This window comes from Meleagris gallopavo, chromosome 13 (genome assembly GCF_905368555.1).
Source record: "Meleagris gallopavo chromosome 13, MGAL_WU_HG_1.1, whole genome shotgun sequence".
NCBI lineage: Eukaryota > Metazoa > Chordata > Aves > Galliformes > Phasianidae > Meleagris > Meleagris gallopavo.
Genome location: NC_139416.1, coordinates 2,400,627 through 2,414,142, shown reverse-complemented (window position 1 = coordinate 2,414,142; position 13,516 = coordinate 2,400,627). Strand labels below are relative to the sequence as shown.

Below are 13,516 nucleotides of genomic sequence, written 5' to 3'. Positions count from 1 at the left end.
AAGGTGTCTGCTTACAGACTCATGACCAAACAGGACTAGTGTAGTCAGTCACACTTTTACACCAGACATTCATGTAAAAGATAACATTCTTCAATATTAAATTAGAATTATTGCACAGATAAACATAGCCCAGACTTACATAGCCACTACAGTGCAGCATTAACATCTGTTGCAACTAAAAGTATCAGAATCACAGAATGGCCTGGGTTGCAAAGGACCACAATGCTCATCAGTTCCACCCTCCTGCTGTGTGCAGGGTCACCAACCAGCAGCCCAGGCTGCCCAGAGCCACATCCAGCCTGGCCTTGAATGCCTCCAGGGATGGGGCATCCACAGCCTCCTTGGGCAACCTGTTCCAGTGCCTCACCACCCTTCCTTCTAATATCCAACCTAAACCTCCCCTGTCTCAGTTTAGAACCATTCCCCCTTGTCCTATCACCATCCACCCTCATAAACAGCCGTTCCCCCTCCCGTTCACATGCTCCCTTCAAGTACTGGAAGGCCACAATGAGGCTTTCCTGGAGCCTTCTCTTCTCCAAGCTAACCAAGCCCAGTTCCCTCACATAGGAGAGGTGCTCCAGCCCTCTCTTCATCTCAGTGGCCCTCCTCTGGACCCGCTCCAACAGCATGTGCTGGCTTGAACTAAAAGCTTATCGAGCATTGAATAGAGCATTCTGCAATCATCTAGACCCATTAGATCTCACAACTTTGATTAAAGCTAATAATTCTTAGCTGGTGATTATCCATGGCCTTGCCATCAGAGCATGGAGTAGTTTTCATTCATTTCTGTGTAAGTTTAGAACTCATTAGCAAAAGACAAATACAAAATGAGCAGCTGGGAATAGCCAGGTTTTAGGAAGCTCAGATCTCTCACCTTTCTGGGTTTTTGATCTCCTCAGTCACAAAATTGAGCGTGTCCCAACCAGAATAAGAGAACAAGGCAGAGTAGAGTGCGAGGGAAATGTCTCCAATATCAACAGAAGATCCCTCAAAAGAGTTCTGAAAGTGCGATGAATATCCTGCATACAGAGAAGACAGAATGAGCTGCAGGATAATCAAATATACCAAGTAATTTCTTTCAGTTCGGCACACAGACACAAAAACTCAGAAATCGTAACTTCTTCAAAGCTGTTTACTGAACACTTCTTTTCATTTCCACTCTGTGCTTCAGCCATGAGACTAAGCAGAGCACGTAAGGTACTACAAGCCATGCTCTGTGGATGACACTACTACTATAACAACACACCTTCGTGCCTACAATGGCACAAAAGCTTGAGGAACACTGGATTCAGGCTGAACTACAAACAGGGAGCAGTGATCATACTCAGACTTTTAATAACACTATAAAATAATTCACTCTCTTCTGCTATAACCTTTTAAACTTCCAGTCATTTAGCCTATGCATAAAACAAAGACTAGGGTTGTTTTCAGATAACAATGACAATACATAAAAGCAGATTTAAAAAAAAAAAAGTTTTATCTATTAATAACAGAAAACAGAACAATAAAGAGAATATAAAGTATTGCTGAGATAAACATTTTTCAAGCTAAAAGGGAAACGTGTGTTTTTTGTACTAGCATTTGTGAGAATGCATGTTAGCTTTTGACCTTCAACAAATCAAAATACACTCCTCGTCTTGGCAGCTGTATACATTCAGACTACTTTACACATACAGACCAAATACAGAATGGTAACTTGTTATGCCACTCCAAAATGTGCCCTGCACTATGCATCCCAAAGTCTTTAGACTTCATCAGAACTGGACAGGGAAGTATTCGAGACCTCTTATCTACCTTCACATCTATTTCCTGCTTTTTATCCTCATCACAGATTGCTATTCCCTTGGCATAAGCAGAGGCAGAGGAACTGCTGAGTTAGAAATAGAGAAATGAGCCAAGGAGAAGTTCGTATGGAACAAGCTTAGTATCAGTGAAACAGACATGCTAAGGACAGAGCACTCTGGCACGGTGCTCAGCTATGCTATTCTTGCTCCATTCGCAGTAGTTTCTTTCAACAGTAACCACTTAGAGCAAGGGATATAAACTGCCAGACTCCCAGGAAAGGGCATTTGTGGCAGATTTGAAGCAGGGTAATTTTATTCATTTTAAGTTATGTCTAGTTATTCTAAGCATGCCTAAGTTAGCACAGCAATAAATCCTCCTCAAGGGAAAAGCAAAGAATAAAACTTGGTTGAGAATTTCCTCCTTGAACTTGAAGGCATAAGCCCAGCACAGACAAGACACACACAAAATCCCCAAATTTCTAACTTCCAACAGCCGTAATAGCACTCAGGATTTGAGCATAAAAACAACAATGAGCTTTTGTCACATAGATCTGGTCACATGTTCTTACACGTCTATCTACCTTCAGGTTCAGTCACCTTCTGACCCGCACTAAGTTAATTTTGTAAAAACAACACTCAGTTGACCTCAGTGCAAAGTAAGATGTTCTTGCACAGGAATTCACAGCTTTCTTCACTCCTACTGTATTTTGCTAGCTCTGTATTTTTCTGTTTTCCTTTATTATTCCCTACAACAGGCAGTAAATGGCATGAAATGGCTGAGCAATCAGTTACTTTCCTTCTCCTAGCTCAAAGTCAACTGAGATAGGATAGCTTATCACAGTGTAATATTACTCTATGATTATATGCTTACCCTGGCATATTTTAACAATTCCAGTTACGATGATAGCAATAAGAGCAGCAACTTTAGCATAAGTGAATATATCCTGCACCCGTGTTCCCCATTTTACATAGGCACAATTTACAAATGTTAGAAGACCTAGAAGTGGGGAGAAGAAAAAATATTAAAAAGAAATGTGAACATTATTCAATTTAATTCATTTTTCAAATATAATAAGCACTCACCTGTTATACTACTACTTAGATTAAACCAAGCAGAGTACCAGTATTTAGGTACTGAAAACACACTGGTTGAAAACAAACCAAATAACAGAGGAAACACATGTTTTAAAGGCTCAGAAAACAGTTTCAAAAGAGGGAAGGAAAGACTTTCCCCACGTTGGTGGTCCTCCAAAAACAGGATCCATTTCCTGGCTACCCCTCATCAGATACATTCTGCAACAATTTTGAAGCTAGAGAAACCAAGGCATGAAATTACTAACTTAAATTTACCATTATTCCGATAAATGAAAGATCATCCAAAAAATCCTTTAAGTAAATATTTAAAATAGTGCTTTAAAAGGTTTTCCCCACTTCTTTATTAAGTCTGAGGATGAGTTCAACAACCACAAAGTATTTAAAATACAGAACTCGGTCACAGGCAATTCATTGCTCTTTTCCAGTTGTGTTATACTGAATTAGCAACTGAGACTAGAATAGATCTGGCCAAATGACATGGTAACTAATGCAATATTACATCAGGGGATTGAAACAAGATGATATTCAAGGTCTTTTCCAACACTTTTCCAACTATTCTGTTTCTGTATTTTTAGGAACTAGTGGCAAATAATGCATATTCAAAGTACATTCTTCCCTCTACCCCACAATAAATCAGTGTCAGACCTATTTCACATGATTGAAATGGAGCTTAAGTTCCAGATTTCACAAGCATTTTACTAACAGCAGCTGACTAAACTTACTCATATGATCAACTTCCCACAAAAATGTTGAAATACATTGTTTTTGTAGCTCTCAACACTTTGCTTTTTCCTCAGGCAGACAGCCAACCTGAACTCCAATGCTGAATACTTCATAGGTTCAGTAGCTTCAGTGTCCTTTACTCAATAAAATACTGCCAGTGAACATTTTGCTTATCCAGATTACCATTATATTTTTTATTCCAACCCTTATGCATCTTCCTCCAGTTCTCAGTGCTTCCACTAGCTAGCAAAAACATGGTTATGTTCCACTGCAGTTTTTATCTCTGTAGAATTTTCTTGTGCTATGTCTTTTAAACATGTGCATACATAAAAATTCAACTTGATAATCAAGAAGTAAGGTGGCAGCAAATCAAAATTAGAGATGTGATAAATTATTTCCTTTCCCATAATCCAAAAATAATATGATCCTATTAAGATATAAATGTAATAAGCACAGTTACCAAACAGAAGGGTAATCATGTAAAAGATAACAAAAGAAAGGTAATGATCTCATTGCTGGTGTGGGTACAGCAGAACAGCTGAACCAGACTCCACAGAGCTTGGCAAGAGGGGAAAAATAGTTGTATCAAATTTCAAAAGGCAGCACTGCCAGCTAGCAAAGAACCCTCAGGAAAAAAAAAAAAACCTCTGCTTGGTCTCTGCTCTTCAGAGTAAATGACTGGTATTATAGAGTGTTTGCTCACAGGTTGTATTTCAGGGTGTATTTCTCAAATATTTTTTTAAGGAATTTTCAATTAGGAGCAACTCATACTAGCTTTCTTATGCTGAGTCAAGGTTTGCTCTCCAGGTAAAATGTTATTCTGTCTCTGGACTCTTTAAAAAAGATAAATGAAAGAAAACAATGAAGAATCGGAACAAATCATGTCCTTTCTTTTAATAACATTATCCTCTCATGTTTTCTTCAACTTAACATCATTTAGCTACCTAAGGTTGCTGTGAACTGCCATGTTTAATTCTGCAGCACCAGATGCCAACCCAATTTCCAAAACAAATGACAAAGCAGAGCTGTGTAAGTCTAAGACAGACCTCACCAGAGTACTGCTGTTGCTACAGTTAGAACAAAACACCACCACGAGCCCACCTATTCTCGCATTCAATCTATACATAGCCAGTGTTCAGACTTTGGCTGCCAGCAGCTTCATTAATACAGAATTGACCTTATCCACAGGTACGGAATGACACAACTTCAGCCCTGCCAGGGAGCAGCATAGGCTTCAGCAGCAACAGCCACATGAAGCTGGAGAGCAGGGATGAGTTCCAGGCCTCAGACTGACACAAGGCAAGAGAATCATTTAAACCACAGCATGGATAGTTAGAATAAGTCTTTCATCTCCACGACTGTGACCTTGCTGTCATGTCTTCAGAAGAAAGGGGGGAGGGGAGGGAGGAAGAAAAAAACAAAAGGTGCTAGATTTCCTCTCTTAGCAAAAATCTGTGCCAGGATACCTTGGGACAGTACCTGTTCAAGGAACTGGACATGATGTTACAGGTCCTTCATTCCTGCCTGAAGCTGTCACAACAAAATGTGCTCATACATCTGAGGGTGGGGAGGGAACACAGTTGAGTAAGCTGACAGATATTTTTGTAAGTATGTCATTATTCTTCCCATTAGCTGTGCCCCTTGGCCCACGTGAGTGCTTTCCGAGCAATAACAAATCAACCCCCCAGAAATGGAGAAGGGAGTGTTTACAACCAATTAGAGAGCTCAGCTATTGGAAGCACTCACTGCTACTGTGCCTGTTCCCTCCCCTCAGTTCTACACAGACAACCACACAAGGAACATCACATCGCAACAGCTATTTCAACAGGCTCCCTGTTGCTTCAGAAGGGAACCAACTAGGAACAGCACATCTCCTTCCTGCAGCAGTAAAAAGCTTGAGTTCCCTATCAGCTGTATGACACGAACATCAGGATGACAGGGAGGGCAGGCTCCATAGCATGCAGTGAGACTGCACAGTACGTAACCAAGGGTTGCCATGCAGACTTTCTGAAAGATATTTTTCACTCTGTACTGGAAATGAAGAACATGTATGAAGAATAAAAACTTAATATGAAATACCTAAAATCAAAACACACCTCGTACAATCAGTTCCATTCTTTCCACGCAGCAAAACAATCCTGACTTCAAGTACATGATGTTTTTCCTCTACACTGACTAACCAAGCCAGCTATCTGATTACAAACATTTCAGTGTTCTATCTGCATACAAGATTTCCTGATTTCAAAACAGCTTTACAACAGAATCACAGAATTGTAGGGGTTGGAAGGGACCTCTAGAGATCATCGAGACCAACCCCCCTGCCAAAGCAGATTCCCTACACCAGGTCGCACAGGTAGGCGTCCAGGCGAGACTTGAATATCTCCAGAGAAGGAGACTCCACAACCTCCCTGGGCAGCCTGTTCCAGTGCTCCGTCACCTCACCGTGAAGAAGTTCTTACGCACATTCATGCGAAACTTCCTATGCTGCAGCTTATGTCCGTTTCCCCTCGTCCTGTCTCCACGTACCACTGAAAAGAGACTGGCCTCACCGCTATGGCCGCCACACCTCAGATATTTATAAACCTGGATCAGGTCCCCTCTCCGTCGTCTTTTCTCAAGGCTAAACAGACCCAGTTCACTCAGCCTTATCTTCATAGGGGAGATGCTCCAGGCCCTTCACCATCTTTGTGGCCCTCCGCTGGACTCTTTCCAAGAGATCCCTGTCTTTTTTGAACTGGGGAGCCCAGAACTGGACACAGTACTCCAGATGAGGCCTTACCAGGGCAGAGTAGAGGGGGAGGATCACCTCCTTCGACCTGCTGGACACGCTCTTCTTAATACACCCCAGAATGCCATTGGCCTTTTTGGCCACGAGGGCACATTGCTGGCTCATGGCCAATCTGTCGTCCACCAGGATGCCCAGGTCCCTCTCTGCAGAGCTCCTCTCCAGCAGCTCATCCCCCAGCCTGTATTGGTGCATGCAATTATTCCTCCCTAGGTGTAAGACCCTACACTTGCTTTTGTTGAACCTCATCCGGTTTCTTACTGCCCAGGTACAACTTTTTTGATGCTAGTGTTAATCACAAGTATAAAGAATCCTGAATGAACGATGACCACCAGGGTTTGGAACTAGATCACCTTTAATGCCCCTCCCAACCCAAGCCATTCTGTGATTCTCTGATCTTCTGAAAATCGACCAGAGAAATTACTTAATCATGTCTACATTGAGAAGTTATTGAAAAATAAGTTACAGCAGAATTCACAGCATAAGAACAACTCGTAGACCACACCAAGAATATCTTAGGGTTTGATTTAATTTTTCTGACGGAAAACCAACCTGTTTTTCATTTTTCTCATCCAAGTCAGCTTGGAAGAGTTAAACACTGTTCTGCCTCTGCATTAGAACACATCAACTGACAGAATAATACTTCAAAGTTGTTCATACGCTGGAAATAGTTGTTTTTCCTAGTGTAACCCAAATCATTTCTGTACACAACACTGGGATTTGGTAGGATTTGATTAAATGAAACTTAACTGCAGATAAAAAAAAAAAAATTACCATGGTAGAAATACTTACACTCACAAGCAGCTGCTATGAGACGACAAGCAATATACGGAGGATCACAAGATGGGAAGAAAGGTTGGACTATGTAGTTAGCAAAGGTGATTGCAATAACTGCCTGACTAGTTGGCTCAACAATTAGAAGTGAGGTCCACAAACGAATAAAAGCAATGAAGCTCCCAAATGACTCCAAGATGTACGCATAACTGGCTCCTGATTTTGTAATAGTGGTTCCAAGTTCGGCATAGCAGAGAGCTCCAAAGACTGAAAAAATCCCTCCAATTGCCCAAATTACTAGAGACAATCCATAAGATTTGCTGTAGATGAGAACTCCTTTGGGTGAGACAAAAATACCTGAACCAATCATGTTGCCTACTATTAGGCTTATCCCGTTTAGCAAAGATATTTCTTTCTTCAGTTGCATCGTGTTTTGGTTTCCATCCTGTACTTCAGAGTGGTCATTTGGATCTGTCTTGTCTGATTTACTGACAGGGCTGTATTCAGCCAGTGAACTATGAGACTTAGCACAGTCTGTCCTTTCTCCCATTATGGAAGGGCTGTGAATTCTCCACGGCTCCAAAATGCGATCTAGAACAAGAGAGACAGCTGAAATCATGATAAAAATTGTTATCCTGCAACATCCTTGCCAAGCCTTCTTTCTAACTTTCCACCCTATGTGAAATCCCCTTCTATTACTTCACGTGTCATTGCACAAAGGGAAATCCATGTGTAGCTAAAGCAAACAAAAAAAAAAACCAACATACACACAGCATGATACAAGTGCCAGCATAATTTAAGTAGAGAAAGAAATTTCTACCTCTGGGGGGAAAAAAAAAAAGTAGGAAGGACAGAATTGAGGAACTACCCAGATGAAAAAGAGCAGAGTCAAAATGAGGAAACATAAATAAATGAAAGCATTTTAAGACCAAACTGGAAGTCTGAAGCATGAACACAGATTTACTGCAGTACTTACAAATTCATCAAATGACTATACTTACACAGGTAAGTTGTCAGTAATCTAAGAGCAGGACTGCACGCTTTACCAACGTAACGTAGGCTATTACCAGGGGCAACAGGAAGAGACACTCAGTCCAGAATTCCCCTCATCTAACTGCTGATTTGTATCCCATAATAGTTTGCTTTTCCACCCTAAACCTTCTCCAAGAAACACTGTTCCCAGCTCCCACTGCCTCATTTTTTTGGCATTATCTGGGAGTGCAGCCTGCCCATGAAAAAAACACAGTACATCCAATTCAAAGCACTGAATGTAAACTAACCAAAATGGCAAGTGTACCTTTGATTACTAGGATATCGACTGCATGAAGTATAGACCCTACATAACTACTGGAATGCACTACCTGCTCCTCATTAAACCTTCTGCCCTTTACTATAGAACAACATGCAACTACTCAAACCACACAGGTACCTCTGCATCTAGTAGCAAACAAACATACAAAGTTTTGCTCATCCAGTTAGAGGAAGTTTCCTGGAGGGAAAACTTAGTAATCAAACTTTTCCTTAATTACCCAGCCAACAACTGTATACTGCAGTAAAGGAAATTTGGCTTGATGGCACTTAACTTCAATAGTTTTAAAGATATGAAAAGGATAAAGACTATTATCAATTAATAAAAAAGTAACTGAAAAACGATTTTTCTTCAACTCACATGAATGTTCCTTCATATCAAAATAGAGACCATGTCCTTCTAAGTAATGAAGAATGAGATCCTCAATCTGTGTGGTTGAACGCCTTCCCATTTATTTTCTTCCCTCAGTAAAGAAACACTCTAAATATGCTTCATTGCTAAACACACATTTTATCAGTTTATACAAGTCAACATCTTGTCTAGTGTCAATACATGCCATCCAATTTCACACTTTTAATTAGACCAAAACTTCCCATCTGTCAAGAAACTCTGCTCTTTCAGAACTTAAAAGCTAGACTGCTGTAACAGTGCATCCCTAGTAGAATTAAACTAATTAGAGAAGAGGGATTCACCTCATTTCCACATTTGAGTGTGCTCATATGTCACACTGCAAAGAAAATTTCAAGCAAGTTCAGCTCACCAGTCGTTACCAGTCCTCCTTGTTATTTAGTCTGTACCTGGCCACTCTTCCTAAATATGCACCTGTCTTCCACTGCTTCTGCCAAATGCGTTTGCAACCACAGACTGATTGATCTTCTGTTATTGGTGTAGTAGAGCTAAGTCTTCAGAAAACAGCACAGCCTGTAAGTCGTAAGATTATTCTGTTTGCTTTGAAAGGGAAGGTTCAGTTATAATTGCGTAGTACAAAACATAATAACCAAATACAAATATGATTCAGCCATCAGGAAGCGTAAATGTGTAAAACAGCAGGACAAGTAAGCAACGCGGGTGTCTTCATAACTAATTTGTGAACACCTGTCACCAAGAAAAACAGCACTGAATTTGAAATTGGAATTTACCTTGAAGTGTCTACTTTGTCTCAGACAGGACACTGGCTGCAAACATATTCCTGAAGGAATCACTCTGGAGAAATCCCAGCAGGGAAAATAAGAGTACTATTGATATTTCTATGGCATCCAACTGCCATTTGGAAAACGTGCCATATGTAAGTACACAGATTTGTGATTTGCTACACCACGTGCCCCAGTCACTACTCCCATTTCTTCCTGGAACACCCTTCAAAGCACTGCTCGTTTGGGAGCAAGACTTTGAATAATCAGGCACTCTGATGATTTAATTCAAATCAATTGAATCATTCTAATTAAATCAAATTTGATTATTTCACACATAGGCAAGTGCTACACAGAGATATTGTCATTTACTTCACGGTCCAAAGTCCAGAAGTAAACTTAGTTACCTGTAAGTACAGACCCTATCACTGTTTAAATGCCTCCATCTCAATTAGCAGCACGTGACTGCTGTTCTACACAACTTTGTTACTGATGACCTTGACTGTTTCTTGCCCCTACCTGAGAAAGAACAACCACAATATCCTCCCAAGCTCACTTACTTTCCCCTTAACACTTTTCTTCCTCTTCAAGTCTGCTTTTGTTATTCACAGCTTTGGGTATCTGCCAACATCTAACGTTTGCGTGAAGGTCCATTCATCAGCTCACTCCAGATCTGGCATTTGGTTCTCTTCTCTAACCTTGTTTGTTTTATACCCTTAAAGCCTTCAGGGCAGGAGTTGCTTGTTCCCCTGAGCCTGGTGTCTTATTACACTACTCCTAGGTCAGAACCAAAACTACCAGCAGGTTTGGGATGTTTCTTTGGTTTACAAACTTCACTTAGCCGGAACTAAACCCAGTAGCTTCAACCAACTGAAAGCATATATATCTGTCTTCAAACACACAGCAATTCTGTAATATTCCAGCTAAAAACAGAAGTCTAACACTGCCAAAACCCTGCCATAGGACTGCTAAGGCTAATGCAGGCTTATGGCATCACATAAGCTAACACGTGTATTTCTTCACCACTCACCCTTGTGCAATACAAAGTCTTAACCTCTTGTTTTTGCTGATGGTTGCAGCTGTGAGGAATCTTTTTGCTGATTTGCTCAGGATTTTTACTGGAGTAACAGTGTCATTGACACAGAAAGCTTCAACAGGAAACCAGGACGTAATGATCTGAAATTAAGATCACTTCAGAAGTGCATATTCTGATAAGGCCTATCACATACTGGTCACATTCCAAAGGAACTAATGAAGGTTAACGTACCTTTAACCAAACACTAGCACTGAATTACAGTATGACCTTCCTTCAAGAACAGGGATAGACGAAGACCCCTTTGTCCCACTCAGCACAACAGTGGCTGTCCAGATAGTGGGGAAAACCTTTGAGCCCATGTCCAGTACCAAACACTCATGTACAATACTTGCTCACTAGGAGAGATGACCAGTATCCTTGCCTCTGTCTTCTGCAGCTGTCTTGTCTATGTGAACTAACCCTCACTGTAACATAACTTTACAGAGATACTCTGACTATCTGCATATCCCAGCTGTAAAACTCCCGTCAAGAAATTAAACAGTTGGTCCTGCGGGTAAGAGTCAAGCCTGCTCTACACCAGCAAACAGCACAAACGCCTTCAGGGAGTTAAGTACCAACAGTGCAAAGGTTGTAAGTCTCAGAAATGCCTATTCCTTGCAGTGTATGTATTTAGGCGCTTCACAGTCTGAGCATTTATGTGGGAAAGGCTTAGTCTGTCTAGGATGGTTCTTATTGCTTCTGGGAGAGGAAAATCCTTCCAGGCCACACACAGCCAGCAGACAGGAAGGCCTTGTGACAAAAGTAATCCTCAACATAAAGATTTAACCTGTTCAGCCAAGTCTTGCAAGTTCCCATACATGAACACAGAATCACAGTCACTAAGGTTGGAAAAGTCCACTGAGACCCCCAACCCCAACCCACCCCCACCATTTCCACTGACTGCACTCCCTCAGTGTCACATCTCAGCCTCACTCTTCACATCCTATAAGCCAACACAGATCCTTAGAACAAATAAATGAGCTTCTAATATCCGTTTTCAAGAAAGGGCAAGGTGTGTTTATCAAGTAAATTGAGTCATTTCTAGGTCAATTATTCACTTGATGGTGTATCAGTAAATACGCACCTGTGCGAAGCTGTTCAGCAAAGCCACCCACGTGCTCTGAAACCCCGAGGCTGGCTGTGAACATCAGACGAAGGAAAAATCAGCCCACTCACAAGCAACTTGGCAAATTTTGCTACAGTACCCATCCCATACAGATCTATCTCAGGAGCAGATTTCAAACCCAGCCTTAAAGCTGTGGCACGGAGCCAGCTACGAGTGGAAAACAACGCGTCACTGTAGCACTACGGCTCCGCATTGCTCACGCTTCCCATGGAAATTCAAAGCGACTCCAGAGTTCCCGGCAGACCGTCCTCAGCCAGGGAGGGTGCGGGGCAGCTGCTGGGAGGGGATGTCTGAACAAACACAGCTGCAGCGCCCAGCACAGAGGCCGCGGCAGTCCCAGTAACGCCGGTGTGTAACGCTAACACAGCTCAGCTCCCGCTGCGGCCGTCGCAGCGCGGCAACGGCTCCGTGTGCCGTCACAACACCCCGCGCCCCAGCAAACACGGGAAGCACGAGGATAGCGCTGCTGGGGCCCCGCTGTTCTCTCCCTGAGGAGCCAAACCGAGCGCCGTTCCGAGCCCGCCGGGCAGCGCCGGCTGCAATCGCGGCGGCCGCCGCGCGCCTCAGCGCTGAGGCGCCTCAGGGCGGAGGCGGGAGCCGGGCGGGCCGAGCGCGGCCCCTCAGCGCCCCGGCGACAAACTCGCGCGGCTCCCGCACCTGCGGCGGCCCCGGGTGCTGCGGAAAGGACCCCGCTGCCCGCTGCCCGCCGCCCGGCCGGTCCCGCATCGCGGCTCCGGGCGGCTGCACCGGCGCAGCTGCCCGCGTTACCTCCGCTCCCGCCGGCTCCGCGCTCCGGGGATGCTCGGTCCTTAACGCACACGCACGATGGCGGCCGCTACGCCTCGCAGCCCCGCGCCCGTCACGATCCGCCCCTCCCTCAGCAGGAAACCGCCGCGGGCCCCGAGCTCTCGCCCGGCCCCGCCGGGTAACCCCAGCCCGCCACGCCCCGGCTCCAAATGAGGCCGGGACCCATCCTTCCCTCAGGAGCAAGATCGAGCTGGGCGCTGCCGGCGCCGTTCCCGCCTCAGCGCTGTGACGGCGGAGGGCCGTTCCCGCCCGCAGCCCCTGTGGGGACATGGCGCCTCGGCACGGGCGGCTGCTTCGGCCCCTTCCTCACCTCCCCGTTCTGCTTCCAGCCGCTCCCTCACAGACGTCAGGGCCCCAGACAGCAGGGTGATAGGCTTGGTCTCTGCGGCTGTTATCTGCAGCCCCAGCAGGTGAGCCAGAGGGAGGACTTTTCGATAGGATACACTGGGATAAAAGCTTTACAGGCAAATAAAAATTATGGGGCTATAGAAGGATTGGGAAAGGCAAAATGAGTGTTGTAATTCCCACGATCAGTTGGGCTCGGTGACCCTTATGAGTTCTTTCAACTCAAAATACCCAATGATTCTGTCACCATGAGGTGCATGTTCCCAATTTCCCTTGGTCTCAAATCTTGGTGCTGTTTTTCCATGATTCACACACAAAGCCACTGTTGCCCTCATACATCTCTCCAAATACTCCTTACATTGTGTCTGGGCAACAATGATCGGAGTCTTTTTTCTGTTGGCTGCTTATGTACACAAACTGGCAGAAGCTTCCTGGTTGCTCCATTGGGGCTCATTTCCAGACTGCATAGTGCTATGGCCAAACAAACAGCTGTAATCTGAAGCAGTTCGATAATGTCAGCTCTGCAATCACCACCTTTGTTTCAGCTCTTTGTTTGGCTTTTG

The 13,516-nt window shown here is 43.7% G+C and overlaps 1 protein-coding gene across 6 annotated transcripts in view; it reads right to left on the bottom strand.

The window, feature by feature from the left end:
* Window positions 1-12,938, bottom strand: part of SLC7A6 (solute carrier family 7 member 6) — a 28,828-nt gene extending 15,890 nt beyond the window's left edge. Inside the window, exons 1-6 of one of the 6 annotated variants that reach the window (XM_085235042.1) lie at window positions 12,570-12,710; window positions 11,760-11,813; window positions 9,268-9,391; window positions 7,180-7,752; window positions 2,656-2,781; window positions 875-1,019 (exon numbers count right to left, since the gene is read on the bottom strand). In XM_085235042.1, the coding sequence (XP_085091168.1) occupies window positions 875-1,019; window positions 2,656-2,781; window positions 7,180-7,711 (803 nt within the window). In that variant the 5' untranslated portion in view covers window positions 7,712-7,752; window positions 9,268-9,391; window positions 11,760-11,813; window positions 12,570-12,710. The other 5 variants (XM_085235041.1, XM_085235043.1, XM_085235040.1 and 2 more) reach the window with 5 other exon arrangements.
* Between the last annotated feature and the right edge of the window lie 578 nt (window positions 12,939-13,516).